The sequence below is a fragment of the Coregonus lavaretus genome, assembly GCF_964263955.1.
Source record: "Coregonus lavaretus genome assembly, chromosome: 11".
Lineage (NCBI taxonomy): Eukaryota > Metazoa > Chordata > Actinopteri > Salmoniformes > Salmonidae > Coregonus > Coregonus lavaretus.
This window is the reverse complement of record NC_139998.1, coordinates 28,133,829-28,156,128: the sequence shown is the minus strand read 5'-3', so window position 1 is coordinate 28,156,128 and position 22,300 is coordinate 28,133,829. Positions and strand designations below refer to the sequence as shown.

General features: G+C 43.6%; 1 protein-coding gene across 1 annotated transcript in view; it reads left to right on the top strand.

Annotated features, from left to right (window-relative positions):
- LOC311137793 (voltage-dependent calcium channel subunit alpha-2/delta-1-like) overlaps positions 1–22,300 on the top strand; it is a 126,798-nt gene that overhangs the window by 71,722 nt on the left and 32,776 nt on the right. Inside the window, 14 exon segments of the mRNA XM_084172380.1 lie at positions 9,203–9,361; positions 10,036–10,140; positions 10,955–11,033; positions 11,154–11,203; positions 11,327–11,416; positions 11,539–11,613; positions 11,903–11,983; positions 12,206–12,280; positions 14,162–14,192; positions 14,195–14,214; positions 17,128–17,184; positions 17,678–17,749; positions 17,965–18,026; positions 18,343–18,419. Coding sequence (XP_084028506.1) covers positions 9,203–9,361; positions 10,036–10,140; positions 10,955–11,033; positions 11,154–11,203; positions 11,327–11,416; positions 11,539–11,613; positions 11,903–11,983; positions 12,206–12,280; positions 14,162–14,192; positions 14,195–14,214; positions 17,128–17,184; positions 17,678–17,749; positions 17,965–18,026; positions 18,343–18,419 — 1,033 coding nt within the window.

The following is a 22,300-nucleotide window of genomic DNA, read 5'->3' as shown; positions in this document are numbered from 1 at the left end:
TTGAAATAACATCAATTTGATCAGAAATACAGTGTAGACATTGTTACTGTTGTAAATGGCTATTGCAGCTGGAAACTGCTGATTTTTTATGGAATATCTACATAGGCGTACAGAGGCCCATTATCAGCAACCATCAGTCCTGTGTTCCAATGGCACGTTGTGTTTGCTAATCCAAGTTTATCATTTTAAAAGGCTAATTGATCAGTAGAAAAACCTTTTGCAATTATGTTAGCACAGCTTAAAACTGTTGTGCTGATTAAAGAAGCAGTAAAACTGTCCTTCTTGAGACTAGTTGAGAATCTGTAGCATCAGCAATTGTGGGTTCGATTACAGGCTCAAAATGGCCAGAAACAAAAAACTTTATTCTGAAACTCATCAGTCTATTCTTGTTCTGAGAAATAAAGGCTATTCCATGCGAGAAATTGCCAAGAAACTGAAGATCTCGTACAACGCTGTGTAACCAGAATAGAAAGAGGAGTGGGAGGCCCCGGTGCACAACTGAGCAAGAGGACAAATACATTAGAGTGTCTAGTTTGAGAAACAGGCGCCTCACAGGTCCTCAACTGGCAGCTTCATTAAATAGTACCCGCAAAACACCAGTCTCAACGTCAACAGTGAAGAGGCGACTCCGGGATGCTGACCTTCTAGGCAGAGTTGCAAAGAAAAGCCATATCTCAGACTGCCCATCTTAATCTTTTCTTTTTATTAGCCAGTCTGAGATAAGACTGATTTAGCCCACTGCCGTAAAAGGTTAAAACTTGTAGTATATTTGAGGTTTTAAAAATATTCTGAAGTTTGTAATTTCCACTTTCAGACTTGATTTTCCTTTACGATAAATGTATTCATTTCTACCAAGATGTTGATGAACTATAATCCACATTTCCTGTTGAGAGAGACAGAGAGAGATGGTTGAGAAGTTATGAAATATGGATTTTCTGCCTCTCTTTTTAAAATTAATTAAATGCCCCCTGCTCCATTTGGGGAGTGCGATTAAAACTGCCCAGGACCACTCAATGTGTGGACAGGGGATTAAACCTCCCGCTACACCCAGGATCTCATAGTTTCCCTTCAAAATTTGAAGTATTATGGACAAACATCTATTTTTGATGCACTAATTATGCGTGGTTACTGGGTTAAAACAGAAACAACTCAAAGGTTAACAGTTTAGACATTAATTCCAAGTGGTTAAGGTTTGAGCTATGGTTTGGGGAAGGCTCTGCAAACCAACTGACCTCATACACTCTTAGAAAAAATGGTTTTTCGGCTGTCCTCATAGGAGAACCCTTTATGGTTCAGGCAGAGACCTTTTGGGTTCCATGTAGAGCCCTCTGTAGAAAGGGATCTACATGGAACCCAAACAGGTTCTACCTGGAACCAAAAAGGGTTATTCAAAGTGTTCTCCTATGGGGACAGCTGAAGAACCCTTTTAGGTTCTAGGTAGCACCATTTATTCTAATAATGTACCATCAAGTATAATCAAGTATTCTCACGGCTTGCAAGAGCAGTGGTCTGAACAGGGTGCTTCGGTGCTGAGTATTATGAGTTTGCACCCAGTGCTGGGCAATTTATGTGAGCGCCGAGGAAGGCATATACCGATGCTCTCAGGACCTTTTCAAACGTCCGAAATCAAAGTCTATTCCTAGTGATCAGGCTGCTACACCAGCCCTAGAGTGCCATTCAGAGAACCATGGGAAATACTTATCCATCACTCTCTCTCTTTCTCCATCTCCCTCTCCCTCTCTCTTTCTTTAACTCTCAAAGATTAACTCAGATTACACTCAACTAGAACCAACTAGAAAACAATAGAACCCTGTTTGAACACAGAGGTTGACAACAACACTAACACATTAATGCACCATGTTAAAAACAACACTAATGCAAAATGTTTAACAACACTAATAAACCATTTCCACAGTAAGACATTCTACAGTTGTGTTTACATGCACACTTAGAAACCAGTTGCAGTCTCTAACAAGGCTGGTGTATTGTCATCAACTGGTACAGCTTGTGTCCCCCTAGTACCACATCATGCGCAGAAACACACACACACACACACACACACACACAAAAACACCCTCCTCCTGTCCTGTGGGTATTGTAACCTGACATTAAATCATTTATCTCTAATATTACCCATAAATCCCCACTTATTAACAGCAGCCTAGGGACTAAGCTGACATTTCGACACACACACATCCCTTACATTGTCAGACGAATACAGATGTCTTTGTCTTAGTGTGTGTGTGTCCAGCTTTTTTACTAGCCAGTTCACTGTTGTTAGCTAGCCAGTTGCAGATAGGCTGTCCTGTGGTCTAAATGAACAGGGAGGCTGTATAGACTGGGATTAGGGAGTAGAGTAGTCCCACGGGGGGCCAGTATGAAAAAAAATAATAATATGTATGCACTCACTAACTGTAAGTCGCTCTGGATAAGAGCGTCTGCTAAATGACTAAAATGTAAATGTAAAAATGTAGAGATTAGCTCTCTGCTCAGTGTCATCTGCAATCCAACCCCAACCCAACCCATTACACACACACACACACACACACACACACACACACAAACACACACGCAGACACACACTAGGGCTCCGCTAATAAAATCACAAGGGAAGAAGGGAAATACATACAAACACACACTGAAACACATTTTTGATGGACATACCAGTCCTGGGTTGAGGTAGTATTTTTTCTTTCAAATATTTTGAGCGTTTAAAAAATAAATATACTGTATAAAGCCTTTGATTGAGCCTGCCTGGAGTGCCAGATAGGCGGGTTTGCAGGTTCCTCTTGTGGGACTATTCCATTGGTTCCATTCTGCCATGCAAGCTCAGTCATTTACATGAATATTCAGCATGCCCACTAAATTGTCTGATGCAATGGATAAGGCTGTGAAGTGTCTCCTCCCATGGATTCTAGCATTAATTAATTAGACCCTTATGGCAGAGGAATGGGGCGGCAGGTAGCTTAGTGGTTAAGAGCGTTGTGCCAGTAACTGAAAGGTCGCTGGTTCTAATCTCCGAGCCGACTAGGTGAAAAATCTGTCGATGTGCCCTTGAGCAAGGCACTTAACCCTAATTGCTCCTGTAAGTTGCTGTGGATAAGAGCGTCTGCTAAATGACTAAAATGTAAATGTAAAATGAATGCTGTCTCATTTACACACCTCTCTCTTTCTCTCCCTCCCACCTTCCTTGTCACCCTCCTCTCCTCTCCTTTTAATAGATTACGTGATAAAAGAGCACATTCTACTATGAGTGTGTGTGTACGTGTGTGTGTGTGTGTGTGTGTGTGTGTGTGTGTGTGTGTGTGTGTGTGGTTTGGTTTTACTAGTCCTCACAAGGATAGTAAAACAAGGAACATTTATTTTTTAGGCTTAGGGGTTAGATTTAAGGTTAGGGTTACAATTAGGGTTAGTGTTAGGGGTGAAGTTTAGGTTTATGAGTTAGGGTTAGGTTTAGTTTCAGGGTTAGGGTTTTAGGATTAAGTTTAGGTTAAGGGTTAGGGTTAGGGTTTGGTTTAGGGTTAGGGAAAATAGGATTTTGAATGTGTGTCCATGCTGGCTTCTAAGCTCAGTCTTCATGTCAGGTAGGAAAAGCCTTCAATTTACCCTCACAAGTGGAGTCTCTGTCACTCAGTTATAAATATCAAAGTTGTCACACAGACGCAGATACGCACGCACACACACCTAGCCAGATTCCGCTGGTCTCCATGGATGCATGTATCTGCTCTCCCCATAGGCTGATTAACAGAGGCACATTGATTGGTTCAGATCGATGGGTTGCAGCACTGTTTAGAAAGCCAATACAGACAACTTTTGGCCTCTCTACATCATATAATTACTATGATCACAACATTGTCAGTGTTTTGTCTGTCTTATATCTGTAGCCTCCCCCATTATAACAGGTACAATAGGTCTGTTCAGGTTTCAGAGCACTGTTGACTTGGCGTGTGTGTATGTGTGTAAGAGGGAAAGGAAATACCTAGTAAACTGCACAACTGAATGCATTCAACTGAAATGTGTCTTCTACATTTAACCCAACCCCTCTGAATCAGAGAGGTACGGGGGGCTGCCTTAACCCATAAGAGTCTAAGCCCTGTCTAAGCAGGGGGAGGGGAGGGGATGGGGGGGTACTACTAAGCTATATGGAATTGTTTTAAGAAGGTCATACCAAGGATATTTTGCTATTTGATTTGGAATTTTAAGACCCTTTCAAGTATAAAAAAAATTGGAATTTATTTTTTGATGAACAATTATTTTCAGCCTTACTGCTATTAGACAATACAAACACATTGAATAACAGATTCACTACATTGAACAACAGATAGTCCCCCAAAAAATCAAAAGGAAGTTTGTTCTGAAGTGTCTGTCCTATATCTGAGTCATATAAGAAAGATCAGGAAACATTTTATAAAATTTTTTAACATGTATTTAACCCCTTATTTTTGTCACTGAACATTTGCTTCCGTCTGGCCACTCTACCATTAAGGCCTGATTGGTGGAGTTCTGCCGAGATGGTTGTCCTTCTGGAAGTTTCTCCAATCTCCGTAGAGGAACGCTAGAGCTCTGTCAAAGTGACCATTGGGTTCTTGCTCACCCCCCTGACCAAGGCCCTTCTCCCCCGATTGCTCAGTTTGGCCAGGCGGCCAGCTCTAGGAAGAGTCTTGATGGTTCCAAACTTCTTCCATTTAACAATGATGGAGGCCACTGTGTTCTTGGGTACCTTCAATGCTGCAGAAATTTTTTGGTACCCTTCCCTAGATCTGTGCCTCGACATAATCCAGGCTTGGAGCTCTACGGACAATTCCTTCAACCTCATGGCTTGGTTTTTGCTCTGACATGCACTGTCAACTGTGGGACCTTATATAGACAGGTGGGTGCTTTTCCAAATCATGTCCAATAATTTGAATTTACCACAGATGGACTCCAATCAAGTTGTAGAAACATCTCAAGGATGATCAATGGAAACAGGATGCACCTGAGCTCAATTTCGAGTCTCATAGCAAAGGGTCTGAATACGTATGTAAATAAGGTATTTCTGTTTTTTATTTGTAATACATTTGCAAAAATTTATAAAAACCTATTTTCGCTTTGTCATTATGGGGTATTGTGTGTAGAGTTTTTTAGTTTATCCATTTTAGAATAAGGCTGGAATGTAACAAAATGTGGAACAAGTCAAGGGGTCTGAATACTTTCCGAAGGCACTGTACTTCCATAAATTTTTTTCGACTGGTACCGGGGGACCTTCAGACGAGTCTTTTGAGGCATGTGGGCATCCTAAAGCAAAACAACCGACATGTATGTGAGAGTCTCACCTTTACACAGAGGGGTCATATTACTGTGTAGCCCAAACGCTACAGAGAGAAGTTGGCAGAACCGACTTCAGACGAGTCCCAAGACTCTTGTGGGGGTTGTAGAGCAAATCGGAGAACACCATCATGTTTGTGAGAGTCTCATATTTCCTTAGAGGGGTAATAGTTTGTAGGCCAAACCGTTTGGACGCTACAGATGATTTTGTGAGAAGACCGATTTTCAGGATGTCTCATGGTGTGACAAACACCGCTCTAGCTCTGTCGCCTTTCACTGCAGAAGTGATACACAGGCAAATCAAATCAAATCAATTTTTATTTGCCACATGCGCCGAATACAACAAGTGTAGACATTACCGTGAAATGCTTACTTACAGCCCTTAACCAACAATGCATAATTTTTTTTTATGAAAAACTAAAATAAAACAACAACAACCAAAAAGTATTTTAAAATGTTAAGGGCCTTACTCTGACACCGCCTGGTATAGAGGTCCTGGATGGCAGGGAGCTTGGCCCCAGTGATGTACTGGGCCGTACGCACTACCCTCTGTAGTGCCTTGCGGTAGGAGGCCGAGCAGTTGCCATACCAGGCGGTGATGCAACCAGTAAGGATGCTCTCGATGGTACAGCTGTAGAACTTTTTGAGGATCTGAGGACCCATGACAAATCTTTTCAGACTCCTGAGGGGGAATAGGCTTTGTCATGCCCTCTTCACGACTGTCATGGTGTGTTTGGACCATGATAGTTCATTGGTGATGTGGACATCAAGAAACTTGAAGCTCTCAACCTGTTCCACTACAGCCCCGTCGATTAGAATGGGGGCGTGCTCAGTCCTCTTTTTTTTTCCTGTAGTCCATAATAATCTCCTTTGTCTTGGTCACGTTGAGGGAGAGGTTGTTATCCTGGCACCACACGGCCAGGTCTCTGACCTCCTCCCTATAGGCTGTCTCATCGTTGTCGGTGATCAGGCCTACCACTGTTGTGTCGTCGGCAAACTTAATGATGGTGTTGGAGTCGTGCCTGGCCATGCAGTCATGGGTGAACAGGGAGTACAGGAGGGGACTGAGCACGCACCCCTAGGGGCCCCCGTGTTGAGGATCAGCGTGGCAGATGTGTTGTTACCTACCTTTACCACCTGGGGGCGGACTGTCAGCAAGTCCAGGATCCAGTTGCAGAGGGAGGTGTTTAGTCCCAGGATCCTTAGCTTAGTGATGAGCTTTGAGGGCACTATGGTGTTGAACGCTGAGCTGTAGTCAGTGAATAGCATTCTCACGTAGTTGTTCCTCTTGTCCAGGTGGGAAAGGGCATTGTGGAGTGAAATAGAGATTGCATCATCTGTGGATCTGTTGGGGCGGTATGCAAATTGGAGTGGGTCTAGGGTTTCTGTGATAACCTGTAGCTCAGTTGGTAGAGCATGGCGCTTGCAACGGCAGGGTTGTGGGTTTGTTTCCCAGGGGGGGGCCAGTATGAAAATATATGCACTCACTAACTATAAGTTGCTCTGGATAAGAGTGTCTGCTAAATTACTAAAATGTAAAATGTAAATAATGGTGTTGATGTGAGCCATGACCAGCCTTTCAAAGCACTTCATGGCTACAGACGTCAGTGCTACGAGTCAGTAGTCATTTAGTCAGGTTATCTTAGCGTCCTTGGGAATGGGGACTCTGGTAGTCTGCTTGAAACATGTTGGTATTACAGACGCAGTCAGGGACATGTTGAAAATGTCAGTGAAGACATTTGCCAGTTGGTCAGCACATGCTCGGAGTACACGTCCTGGTAATCCGTCTGGCCCTGCGGCCTTGTGAATGTTGACCTGCTTAAAAGTCTTACTCACATCGGCTACGGAGAGCGTGATCACATAGTCATCCGGAACAGCTGGTTCTCTCATGCTTGCTTCATTGTTACTTGCCTCGAAGTGAGCATAGAAGTGGTTTAGCTCGTCTGGTAGGCTTGTGTCACTGGGCAGCTCGCGGCTGTGCTTCCTTTTGTAGTCTGTAATAGTTTTCAAGCCCTGCCACATCCGACGAGCGTCAGAGCCGGTGTAGTACGATTCAATCTTAGTCCTGTATTGACTCTTTGCCTGTTTGATGGTTCGTCGGAGGGCATAGCGGGATTTCTTATAAGCGTCAGGGTTAGAGTCCCACTCCTTGAAAGCGGCAGCTCTACCCTTTAGCTCAGTGCGGATGTTGCCTGTAATCCATGGCTTCTGGTTGGGGTATGTACGTACGGTCACAGTGGGGACGACGTCATTGATGCACTTATTGATGAAGCCAGTGACTGATGTGGTGTACTCCTCAATGCTATCTGAAGAATCCCGGAACATGTTCCAGTCTGTGCTAGCAAAACAGTCCTGTAGCTTAGCATCGTCATCTGACCACTTTTTTATTAACCGAGTCACTGGTGCTTCCTGCTTTAGTTTTTGCTTATAAGCAGGAATCAGGAGGATAGAGTTATGGTCAGATTTGCCATATGGAGGGCGATGGAGAGCATTGTATGCGTCTCTGTGTGTGGAGTAAAGGTGGTCTAGAGTTTTTTTTCCTCTGGTTGCACATTTAACATGCTGGTAGAAATTAGGTAGAACGGATTTATGTTTCCCTGCATTAAAGTCCCCGGCCACTAGGAGCGCTGCCTCTGGATGAGCGTTTTCCTGTTTACTTATGGCCTTATACAGCTCGTTGAGTGCAATCTTAATGCCAGCATTGGTTTGTGTGGTAAATAGACAGCTATGAAAAATATAGATGAAAACTCCCTTGGTTAATAGTATGGTCTACAGCTTATCATAAGATACTCTACCTCAGGCAAGCAAAACCTCGAGACTTCCTTAGCATTTGATTTTGTGCTCCAGCTGTTGTTTACAAATATACACAGACCGCCACCCCTTGTCTTACCGGAGTCAGCCGTTCTATCCTGCCGTTGTAGCGTATATCCCGTCAGCTGTATGTTGTCCATGTCGTCGTTCAGCCACGACTCTGTGAAACATGAGATATTACCGTTTTTAATGTCCCGTTGGTAGGATAACCGTAATCGTAGGTCATCTAATTTATTTTCAAATGATTGCACATTGGCTAATAGGATTGATGGAAGAGGCAGTTTACTCGCTCGCCGTCGGATCCTTACAAGGCACCCCGACCTACGTCCACGATATCTCCGTCTCATTCTCCTGCGAATGACGGGGATTTGGGCCTTGTCAGGTGTCTGTAGGATATCCTTTGTGCCCTACTCATTGAAGAAAAAATCTTCGTCCAATACAAGGTGAGTAATCGCTGTCCTGATATCCAGAAGCTCTTTTTGGTTATAAGAGACGATGGCAGAAACATTATGTACAGAATAAATTACAAAAAACACATAATAGTACAATTGGTTAGAGGGCTGTAAAACGGCAGCCATCTTCTCCGGCGCCATCTCCCCAGATGCGGTGGATTGAGACGCAAGGGCGTGGACATCGACCTTAGGGGGTTAATCGATATCATCATCACCTGGGAGCAGTTGTTGTTGGGGGTTAACTGCCTTGCTCGTGGACAGAACGGCTGATTTTTCCACGTTGCCTGCTTGGGGATTCGAACCAGCAACCTTTCGGTTACTGGCCCAACACTCTTAACCGCTAGGCTACCTGCCGCCGGGTGTGTGTACATGTGTGTGCGTGTGCATGCGTGTGTACGTGTGTGGTATTTCCACTCTAATGAGAGTGAGTTGGTAGAGGGAGTCTTGTTTCCATGGTACCAGCTCATGAAGCGATATGATGCAAAGTAATTAGCAACACTTGATGAATGTGTCTGTTTACCACTGCATGATAGTAGTCAACGCCAAGTGTGTGTGTGGGTGAACAGTTTGTGTGTCTGTGCGCGTGTGTGCATGCGTGCATGAATGTCTAACCCCTATCTGTCTCCCTCTACCAGTTCAACACCAGGGTGAATAACACAGCGTGTTTTGACCACCTGGTCCAGGCCAACGTGAGGAATAAGAAGATCCTGAAGGATGCGATTCAGAACATCTCTGCTAAAGGCATCACCAACTACACCAAGGGATTTGAGTTTGCCTTCGAACAGCTCTATGCAGTAAGAAGCCCTATGCTCTGTTCATAACACTGTGGTAATAACAGATGTATATCGACAGCCCTGCTCCTTCTGATTTTACTTTGATAATTCAGGAACATACTGTACTTCATGAAATATGTACAAACTATCACCTGTGATCTCTGCTCTTTCTCGTATGATAGATTATTGTCAGACACTGCCCTCTGCTGTTATAGTGGGTTTATCTCTATTTTCTAACCCAGCGGTGCCTAACACAGCTTGACGTTTATTGTCATGAATCTTGCCCTGGAGGCAGAACTGAGCGATTACCGCTAGATGGGCCAACTGCAAAGTCAAAATTGTCTATATTGTCAAAATTCATGAAATAAAAATGTGCTTTTTGATCTTAATTTAAGGGTTAGCAGTGTGGATAAGGTTAGTGTTAACGTTAGGATTAGGTTTAAAATCTGATTATATGACTTTGTGGCTGTGCCAGATAGTGACCACAGTGCATTTCTGCCTCCAGGGCAAGATTCATGACAATAAATGCCAACCTGCAGGTCCACCCTCCTGGGTGTGTACTCCAGTCATTTAAAACCCTGATTTTAATCATCATCTGCTTCTTACCAGTACCTTGATTACAGGATTTGGTGGTGGTGTGTTAGGATGGGGGTTAGCAACCACTGTTCTCTACCTGGTGTGTTTTCTCTGTGCAGACTAACATCACTAGAGCCAACTGTAACAAGATCATCATGCTGTTCACTGATGGAGGAGAGGAGAGAGCATCGGCCATACTGCAGGAATACAACTCTGACAAGAAGGTACAGTTGAACGCACACACACTTTAATGTATAATCCACCTAGTCGGTGACCCTTCTAGTAAATATGAAAGCAGGTCTGACTGCTGAAAGGTAAACACAGAGTAATGGGTTGGATCAAGAGGAAGTATTATGTGTGCTGAACCTATGGTTTATACAGGTGGAGGGCAGATTATTATTATCTATATGCACGCACCCATACCCACACACACACACACACACACACACACACACACACACACACACACACACACACACACACACACACACACACACACACACACACACACACACACAGTCTTGTATAACTAAGCTTGTGGGGACATACAATTCAGTCCCATTCAAAATCCTAACCCTAAACCTAACCCTAACCTTAACCCTAGCTCCTAACCCTAACCCTAAAAATAACCCTAGCTCTTAACCCTAACCCTAATTCTAACCCTAACACTAATTCTAACCTTAACCCTAAACCCCCTAGAAATAGAGTTTGACCTTGTGGGGACTAACAAACAGATATGAAGTGTGATGATAACTCTACCAAAGCTAAAGCTATTCTCTTTGCTCAGCACATGAGAGTAGATGGGTATGATGGGGGGTAGAGAGAGCATGGTAACACCTGCCCTTCACAAAACAACCCACTGCGTGCACTGTAACAGTAGTCCTTCCCACTAGCAAGATGTAATATTCTATGGCTCATAATAACCTCACAGTGGGTTGGTTCACACAGTACCTAACTATGGTTGGTTGACTTCCATCACACACATTACGGTTCAATGTGGATGTTGCTATAACAGATTAATATGATCCTGTGTTCTAGGTGCGTATCTTCACCTTCTCAGTGGGTCAGCACAACTATGATAAAGGTCCAGTCCAGTGGATGGCTTGCGCTAATAAAGGTAGGATATTATGTTGTTGTTTGTAATATTAAAGCACTGGTACTACTGTGTATGATTTGAGGTCCATTTTGGGTCATATAGTTAATGTCCTGATCTTAGCCCATTATCTGTTTCTCCCAGGATACTTCTATGAGATTCCCTCAATTGGAGCCATACGCATCAACACTCAAGTGAGAAGCATTGTGCATGAACAAGTGTGTGTGTGTGTTTAATTTTGTCCCAGATGTGTGTCTGTGGTTGACTTTGTCTTTAAGGTGTGTGTTTGAAGGAGTGTGTGTATCTGTGTGTTCTAGGAGTACCTGGATGTACTGGGCAGACCCATGGTTTTAGCTGATAAGCTGGCCAAGCAGGTCCAGTGGACTAATGTCTACCTCGACGCTCTGGTATGACAACACTTCCTCCTATCCCACAATGCACCTCACCAAAATCTACCTCCACGCCGGAGGTTTCTGAAACCCAACAGCGATTACTTTAATGTTGCTTTCTTTGTCTATGTGTGTGTTAGGAGCTAGGTCTGGTCATCACAGGAACCCTACCTGTCTTCAACAAGACCAAGTATAAAGATGAATTGGGCATAGAGGTAATCCCCATAAACAACCAGGCAAACAAACTCTTTACATTTACCCAGAATGACTTACAGTAGTGAGTGCATACATTTTCATACCCCCCATGGGAATCATACCCACATCCCTACTGTTACAAGCGCCATGCTCTACCAACTGAGCCACACGGGACCGTTTTTCATATAATCCCATCCCAGCAATAGACATTAATAGCTTCTAAGCACGACTCTTACTATTCAGACTTTGTGATTTTATATTTTAATTTTGAACTCCCTGCCTCTTTCCCCATCTTTCTCTCTCTCTCAGATTCAGAACCAGTTGATCCTAGGGGTGATGGGGATTGACGTGTCACTAGATGACATCAAGAAGCTCACGCCACGCTTCACTGTGAGTGACACACACACTAACACACCAGAACAGTCCTTATTCTCCTACTTCAGTCTCAGTGTTACTCTGACAGCCCTACCCTCTCTCATATGAACTCAATCATGTTGATGATACTTTAATAACCCAGAACAGTGATGTATTGAGAAGACATCCATGTTCCCTGTAGTGTACAGCCTATGATCAACTGTCTCCTCCAACCCTCTCTGTTCCTCCATTCCTTAGATCGGACCTAATGGATATTATTTTGCCATCGACCCCAACGGATATGTGCTGCTGCACCCCAACCTCCAACCTAAGGTATGTACTATTCTTACCTCTTCTATTCTGTTAACACGTCTTACAATCCCAACTCATACAGAGTTGACTGATGATCCTGAGGTGCTACTATGACTGCTGTGGATCTTATGCATGTTCATATGAACCCACACATGAGCGTAGCACAGGCCACCATAATGGTCCACCATAATGGTCCTGACCCACCTTTAGAGATACACAACCCACTGCTCCTCCCTACCTCTTCTATTCCTCCTCCCTTTTCCTTTCCTCCTCTCCTGACCTCCTCCTCAACACTCGCAGGCCAGGTCTTGACAGGCTGCAGAGGGCCATGTGTGGCCCAGGCTCTCTTTTGGGGCATGTTGTGTTCAGAGGGGGGCCTCTCTGGATCTGAGTCCTAGTTCTCCTGGGACACATGTTCACATGTCATCTCATCCAGCCATAGCTTTAAACACTAATCAAAATGGATACACTCTCATGGATCCAATCTATACATACACACACAGGCACTCACACTTAACCCTGACCAACACACATCATATACAGGGTGTGCATGCGTGTGTGTGAAGGCATGCAGCCTTTTTCAAAGGGAACCATTTCAAAGTGACTGGAGGTCTTGTAGAGTGTTTTATACGTTTCCTAAGGAGGAACCATGTGTGTGAGTGTGTCAGTCAGGTTTTGGAGCATGCTCCGTTACAGAGAGGGGATCAGAGATGAATGCCATCAGAAGGCCATGGTCTGACTAATGTGATTTTAACCATGCTGATATACCAGCCAGGTCACCCATGATACAAGTCAGTATTCAACGTCCATCCACGTCTGAGGACGTCAGGAGATGACGTGGAAACTGGCCACGAGGGGCAACAGTGAGCGCTGTTATCTTCAAGTAGGTTTCGGTTTTGCGAGGGCATCGTGGACGGGGATGGCGTAAGCATCTGCCTCTGATTCCAAAAGGTTGCAAGTTCGAATCCAGTGATAGAAAGTTGTTTTTGATATTTTTGCTTTAAGCCTACCCCAAACCTTAGTCCTTACCTTAACCATTCGGAGTTAATGCCTAACCTTAAGATTTCAGAGTTCATGCCTAAACTTAACCTTAAACACTTTGACATTTGAAGTTTGGAACAACTTCGAAATTTGAAGTTTGAGATTCTGATGTGAAACGGAGAGCTACACTGAGTATACAAAACATTAAGAACACAAGCTCTTTCCATAACATAGACTGACCAGATGAATCCAGGTGAAAGCTATGATCCCTTATTGATGTCACTTGTTAAATCCACTTCAATCAGTGTAGATGAAGGGGAGGAAACAGGTTAAAGAAGGATTTTTAAGCCTTGAGACAATTGAGACATGGATTGTGTATGTGTGCCATTCAGAAGGTGAATGGGCATGACAAAAGGTTTAAGTGCCTTTGAACGCCGTATGGTAGTAGGTGCCAGGCGCACCGGTTTGTATCAAGAACTGCAATGCTGCTGGGTTTTCACGCTCAACAGTTTCCCGTGTGTATCAAGAATGGCGCACCACCCAAATGACATCCAGCCAACTTGACACAACTGTGGGAAGCATTGGAGTCAACATGGGCCAGCATCCCAGTGGAACGTTTTCGACACCTCATCCATGCCCCGACAAATTTAGGCTGTTCTGAGGGCAATGTTAGGAAGGTGTTCCTAATGTTTGGTATACTAAGCGTATGCTACAGACTACCTAAGTGGGGAACACACAACCCTTTGTTGAAGGTTGCAACAGTCATGGTTTGATTCCTGCCTGGCCACACGTGTGTAAACGTTTATTATATTTAGATAAAAATGCCTGGCCTATGAATTCCTATTATTATCAAATGGATAATAATATGTTTCCCACTGAAATACACCCTGCATCTCTCTCATTACAGTATGTATCTGTTAGAAAAGGATCTGTAACCGCAAGACAAGACTCAGTAAGCCATCACCTTCCATGAGGTGAGACAGTAGGAAAGATAGAGAGTAGATGTACTACACAGAAGGTTAATGGCACCTTAATTGGGGAGGACGGGCTTGTGGTAATGGCTGGAGTGGAAAGGTGGAATGGTATCAAATATGGTTTCCATTTGTTTCATGCCATTCCATTTGCTTTGTTCCAGCCATTATTATGAGCCGTCCTCCCCTCAGCAGCCTCCACTGATGTACTATAGTAGAACATAGTATAGACTTAGATTAGTAGCCCTTAGGGCTGATCTTTAACTGTAAGACCATTGAGTAGAGTGTGTGTGTCCAGTAAAATATAGTCAAGTGATGGTGTTTCCTGATGCTATAGCCTTATGAGCAGCCATACTCATACATTTCAGGAGGAATAGATAATAATAGTGACTAGTACTTATTAGTTAGTTACGAACCTCCAATAAACTAACGTCACATAATTAGCTAAATGTTTCACACTGTTTATTTGGACTTTTCATATTTTCTATGTAACGGTTTCTTTCCTCTAATCCATCTGTCTTGTTGTCATTATGTTATGTAAGTGACTAGAGACGTTTGGGTGTGTGTGTTCGGTTGTGTGTGTATGTATGTGTGTGTGTGTGTATGTGAGAGGGTGAGGGAGAAAGAGAAGGGTAGGTCCTAGAGGAAATTATAGATGTTCTAGATAAGGCAGTTAGTTTCCTATGATGAGTTAAGTCATTGGAGCTAGAGCTGTCTGGCAGAGAGAAGCAGTGACTAAACTAACACATGATGACATGACCAGGGTTATAGCAAGCTGCTGGTTTGCCTTTCTCCCTGGATCAATTCATGAAACTGTAATTCCTATTTATATTCACAACATACACTTGCTTTTAAAATTATGTCCATAATCCAGTGAAAGGGCATGGGTATTTTCTCATGGACCCCTGTGCTGTCTATGGTCTCTCCCACGGGGGCCCACCCTGAAACACACACCCTGTCAATCTTACTGTGTATGATGTGTCCGTGCCTGTGTGCGTGCATGTGTGTGTGTCTGTGCAAATGTGTGATCAGAGAAACAGAGGGGTGTGTGAATATTGAGGGTGACTTTGGACTATTTGAACATATTCTCTATTTTCTCTCTTTTTCTTGTGTTTCGGTCTGTATCTGATTATGGTTGTAAAGAAAACCCATTTCATATTCATCACATAAATCCCTCGCTATATTTGGTGTTGGATTTTGATCTCTCTCCCCCACCCACTCACATCCCCCTCTTTCTTTCTTTCTTTCTTTCTTTCTTTCTTTCTTTCTTTCTTTCTTTCTTTCTTTCTTTCTTTCTTTCTTTCTTTCTTTCTTTCTTTCTTTCTTTCTTTCTTTCTTTCTTTCTTTCTTTCTTTCTTTCTTTCTTTCTTTCTTTCTTTCTTTCTTTCTTGCTTATTCATATACTTTCATCCTCCCTCCTTCATTTTACTGTTAATCAATGTGCATGTATTTTCTGTATCAACTTATGGCCTCTATCGCAACTAGCTCTCATGTCAGAATTAGACGTTCATCCATGTTTTTCAAACTTCAAATTTCAAAGTTGTTAAGTTTAGGCATTAACTCTGAATTTTTAAGGTTAGGGTTAAGTTTAGGCATTAACTCCTAATGGTTAAGGTAAGGGTTAAGGTTTGGGGTAGGCTTTAAAAAAAATCTCAAAACAACTTTCTATCGCTGGATTCAAACTTGCAACCTTTGGAATCAGAGGCAGATGCTTATGCCCAATCCCGTCCACAACACCCTGGCAAAACCGAAACCTACTTGAAGGTAACAATACTCACTGTTGCCCCTAGTGGCCGGTTTCCAAGTCATTTCATGACGTCCTCAGACATGGATGGACGTCGAATACTGACTTGTATCACAGGTGACCTGGCTGCTCTAACAAATTAGATGTTATTTTTTTCATGCTGAGCTCTTCATCTTCCTCCTCCTTCTCGACTGTTCCATCTTTATTTTCTCTCTTCATCCAATGTAAGGATAATTTATTAACCACCATCATCATCACAGTGTGTGTCTGTTGCTTTTGCAGAAACTAAATCCACATGAACCTTCTATAAAGGGTATGCAGTCTAAAGGTAGAGCAGCATTGTTTGGGACCAGAGTATCAGGTTCCATCCATTTACTGGTGCTTTAACAGAATAGTTCTGGATTACTGCTGCTACTTACATTATAACATTTTAAAGTCACTGCTACGCACAGAGGGTTTCACTGCTGACATTAACACAGTGTACAGTCAGTCTGTATCAAACACACACACACACACAGACTCAAACAGGCATACAGAAAACACACGCATAGACTAAACCATCACGCACACAAGCAACACACACAAACACACACACACACACAAACACACACACATACCAGCTAAAGCATTCCAGTCAGTGGTAAACCCCTACCTGGCATTGATTCTCAGCTTTATAAACTAGGCTCTTTTTCTGAATGTATTTAAAACTATACAGGTTATCATCTTGTATTTAACATGATTCAAAGGGCTATAGGGTAAGGAGCAGAGTTTTACTCTATGGCCTGAAGCCATGCTGAGAACCCATCACTGAAAAACATACATTGCAAAGTCTACTGCGTTTCATTACAACTCACTGTAACAACTCAACATGATTCAGAGGGACCGATACAAAACAGGGTCATTCTATTGAATTGACCAGCTTTATTTACTACAATAACCCAGTGTTTCTCTCCATAGTTATATTGTATTCACTGGTTTCTTGTAAATATTGAATGAATTTATATATGGGTACCTTGTGTGTGTGTGTGTGTGTGTGTGTGTGCACGTGCATGCCTGAGTGTGTGCTTGCTTGCCTGAGTTTGTGTGCGTGTGTGCCTGTCTGTGTGCGCGAGTGTCTGCTAACTCATCCACCAGACTAAACACCCTCCTCTCCTCAGAACCCTAAATTCCAGGAGCCTGTCACTCTGGACTTCCTCGATGCTGAACTGGAGAACGACGTCAAAGTCCAGGTAAACACACACACACACACACACACTCACACACACACACACACACACACACACACACACACACACACACACAGGTGTTAGTTGTGTCCTGTCTCCTACTAAATCTAATTGAGTGTGATTTACATAGTGACTGGCTGTAAATGAGAGGACATGTTTACAGGAGCAGATGACACCACACCGCTGTCTGTCTCTCCCTCTCCTTTAATATACTGTTGGAGTAAAGTTCAGCATATACAGTATGTGCTACAATCTCCGTGTTGTTATTCCTCTCTCTCTCTCTCTCTCTCTCTCTCTCTCTCTCTCTCTCTGGTGTACAGATGTGCACTGTGTTTTAGATTATAGAGAGAACGGTAGAGAGATCAAACCCTCTAACCATTCACTCATCTGACACAGGGTACAGTTGAAGAAGAAACATTTTCAGATTTATTTGGTTATTTGTCTCTCTCTCTCTCTCTCTCTCTCTCTCTCTCTCTCTCTCTCTCTCTCTCTGTAGATCAGGAGAATTATGATAGATGGGAACCCAGGTGAAGAGACCATAGAGACTCTGGTTAAAACTCAGGATGAGGTGAGATCAGCACAAATTACAGATACATATGTTACTAATACTGACTCACTGATGTGATCTCCCAGTGAAATCAGTGAATGATTTATGGGGAAGAGAGTTATATGTAGGTTATGCTTTAAGATTAGGACTGTTTGTGTGTGTGTGTTTTCATATATATTTGTGCATGTGTGCGTGCTTGTGTATGTGTTTGTGTGCACGTGTGTGTTTTCTGACAGAGATACATCGACAGAGGAGTACGGACGTACACCTGGGCTCAGGTCAATGGAACTGACTATAGGTGAGCAGGAGGACTGAGAGATGTTGATGCCAGTTCAGAAACAACCCCTAACCCCATAGCTGTAGCCCTAGAAACTAGTGGCGATCTGAAAGCATTGGATAGGTTGCTGTGGAATCGCAGTTGTCTTAGATCTCGCTTCATGAATAATATACTTCTGGCCAATAGGGGGCACTCTATGTCCCTCTCCATCACAGTAAAGCAATCACTCAAATGTGTTTATGCAGATGATCAGTGTTCTGTCACCTTGTGGAAGGAACGTGTTTTTCCAAGCATCGCCATCAGTCTGTCAACAGTGACCATACCTTTATTTCCCCAGCTTGGCCCTAGTCCTGCCAACGTACAGTGAACACTACATACAGGCCAAACTGGGAGACACCATCAGACAGGCTATGGGTGAGCACAGACAAACAGACACACAAACACACACATACACACACACAAACAAAACCTTCCTCAACAACTCTGCTCTCAGATCAGTGAGTTTTGCCGATGTCCCTTCTTTATAGCGTGGCCCTCTGGACCAGTCTCCTGTCCTCCTACTCCAACATAGACTTAACCACACACACTTTGATCCTCCCTGCAGTCTCTTCCTTTGTCTCGCTCTCTCCTTCCATCCTACCATCCCTCTCTTCCTCTCCTGCTCCCTCTATCTCCTGGGCTCAGGAGTTTCTCTCCTCCCTCCCTGTCTCCTCCCCTCCCTCTCTGATGTACCCAACCCTCTCCCACTTCCCACTTCCTTTGTTCTCTCTCTCACTCTCTACCTTCCTCCTTTCCATTACTTTTTCCTCTGTTCCCTCTCTTGGAATCCGAGGGCAGAGGGGACATGTTACCCTCTACAAAGCCTGACTCTGCTCCAGGGCTTTCCTCTGGACTGTAAATCTGTCTGTACCTCTTTCTCTACCCAGACCTGGTTTATAGCTACTCATAGTGGCTTTATCACATGGTCCACGTACCTCTGATGTTTCAAGATAAATCCACCTCTACATCCAACTCTCTGTTGACTTTAATGTTCCCCTCCTGTCCTCTCTCTATCTGCTCCTTTATTTGATCAATACAGCTCCATGGGGCAAGTATTCCGTTTATTCTCTGGTGTATAACTCACTTTTCAGTATCTCTCCTCCAGTCTCTGCATGATCATGTGTCTGTGTTTGCATGATGAAGTATATTCATTCTACACGTTGACAGAGTGAAACAAGAGGAAGTAAAACAAGTCTAAGACGGGAAAATGAATGACTAATGGAGTAATAGAAAGAGCAGTTAAGGTCCATGTGATCCCTGTCCTGCCAAGTCCTTAGAGGAGATGTCCCACAATCTACCTGTCATGTTTTACATGCTATTGAAATTCTTTGATTATGGGCCAGATACTCATGAACCTTTTGACACTGAACCATCAGTAAACGGTTTCACAGACTGCTGACATGACTGTATCAAGTTTAATGGAATTGTTTCTCATGATGTCTTCTTTTAAAAGATAGGGTGATGAACATTGATGTCTTTACGATTGTAGAAACTACAGAACAAAGTGAAATCCCAAGCCAAGGACTGTCATGTATGGAATGATAGGAGAGACAAACACTGTGCTGGAGTATCTGGGAACGAACTATACTTTATTACATGTCTCTGCATGGTAGCACCTCACAGTTTTGATAGTGCTGTTGTTTTAAATCAGTTTTCCTTTCTTTGTAATACTTTTTAATTGGTGTAATATGAATTTGTTAAGACATCTGAAATCCCAATGGTTCTGTTTTCTCTCTATTTTTCTCTCTCTATCTACCTCCCTCTTCTCTCTACCCCCCCCCCCCCCTCTTTCTCTTTCTCTCCCGCTCTCTCTCTCTCTTTCTCTCCCTCTCTCTCTCTCTCTCTCTCTCTCTCTCTCTGGGGTCACTACAGGGCAGAAGGGCAAGTATTCCTCTTCCCCTCTTCTGTTTGTTCCATCACTTCAGTCTCACTCCACACCTTCTCTACCTCTCCACACCACACCTCACTTCATCTCTGTCCAACACTGTGTGTGTGTGTGTGTGTGTGTGTGCATGCATGTGTGACACACATTGCCATGTCACCACTGTAATCAGTCTGTGGTTGAAATGAAAATATTTGGCATGGGCCCTCAGATCCTCAACAATTTCTACAGCTTCACCATTGAGAGCATCTTGACTGGCTGCATCACCGCTTGGTATGGCAACTGCTTGGCATCTGTCTGCAAGGCGCTACAGAATGTAGTGCCTGGGCCGAGCTCCCTGCCATCCAGGACCTCTATACCAGGCAGTGTCAGAGGACGGCCCAAGCCGTACCAATGCACCAAGTCTGGAAACAACAGGACCCTGAAGAGCTTCTACCCCCAAGCCATAAGACTTTTAAACAAGACTGCTAAATAGCTAATCAAATGGCTACCCGGACTACCTGCATTAACCCTTTTTTGCACTAACTCTCTTGAACTGACTCTATGCAAACTCACTGGACCCACACACTCACACATACTTACACTGACACCCCAACACACACATACACACACCCACACACACATTACATATAGTGCATTCGGAAAGAATTCAGACCCCTTCATTCTTTCCACATTTTGTTACGTTATAAAATGGATTACATTTTTTTTCATTTTTACCTCATCAATCTACCCACAATACCCCATAATGACAAAGCAGAAAACGATTTTTATAACGTATTTATTTATAAAAAATAAAAAATAAACGGATATATCACAGTATTCAGATCCTTTACTCAGTACTTTGTTAAACCATCTTTGGCAGCGATTACAGCCTCGAGTCTTCTTAGGTATGAAGCTACAAGCATGTCAAAAATAATACAAGCATGTCAAAAATGATATAAATTGATTTGCATTTTAATGAGGGCAATGAGGGCAGTACTCTCTGTTCACCCATGACTGCATGGCCAGGCACGACTCCAACACCATCATTAAGTTTGCCGACGACACAACAGTGGTAGGCCTGATCACCGACAACGATGAGACAGCCTATAGGGAGGAGGTCAGAGATCTGGCCGTGTGGTGCCAGGACAACAACCTCTCCCTCAACGTGACCAAGACAAAGGAGATGATTGTGGACTACAGGAAAAAAAATAGGACTGAGCACGCCCCCATTCTCATCGACGGGGCTGTAGTGGAACAGGTTGAGTGCTTCAAGTTCCTTGGTGTCCACATCACCAACGAACTATCATGGTCCAAACACACCAAGACAGTCATGAAGAGGGCACGACAAAGCCTATTCCCCCTCAGGAGACTAAAAAGATTTGGCATGGGTCCTCAGATCCTCAAAAAATTCTACAGCTGCACCATCGAGAGCATCCTGACTGGTTGCATCACCGCCTGGTATGGCAACTGCTTGGCCTCCGACCGCAAGGCACTACAGAGGGTAGTGCGTACGGCCCAGTACATCACTGGGGCAAAGCTTCCTGCCATCCAGGACCTCTATACCAGGCGGTGTCAGAGGAAGGCCCTCAAAATTGTCAAAGACTCCAGCCACCCTAGTCATAGACTGTTCTCTCTGCTACCGCACGGCAAGCGGTACCGGAGTGCCAAGTCTAGGTCCAAAAGACTTCTCAACAGCTTCTACCCCCAAGCCATAAGACTCCTGAACAGCTAATCATGGCTACCCGGACTATTTGCACTGCCCCCCCACCCCATCCTTTTTACGCTGCTGCTACTCTGTTAAGTATTTATGCATAGTCACTTTAACTCTACCCACATGTACATATTACCTCAACTACCTCAACTAGCCGGTGCCCCCGCACATTGACTCTGCAACAGTACCCCCCTGTATATATAGCCTCCCTACTGTCACTTTATTTTACTTCTGCTCTTTTTTTTCTCAACACTTTTTTGTTGTTGTTGTTTTATTCTTACTTTTTTTGTTTAAAATAAATGCACTGTTGGTTAAGGGCTGTAAGTAAGCATTTCACTGTAATGTCTGCACCTGTTGTATTCGGCGCATGTGACCAATAAAATTTGATTTGATTTGATTTGGAATAAGTATTTGACCCCCTCTCAATCAGAAAGATTTATGGCTCCCAGGTGTCTTTATACAGGTAACGAGCTGAGATTAGGAGCACACTCTTAAAGGGAGTGCTCCTAATCTCAGTTTGTTACCTGTATAAAAGACACCTGTCCACAGAAGCAATCAATCAATCAGATTCCAAACTCTCCACCATGGCCAAGACCAAAGAGCTCTCCAAGAATGTCAGGGACAAGATTGTAGACCTACACAAGGCTGGAATGGGCTACAAGACCATCGCCAACAGCTTGG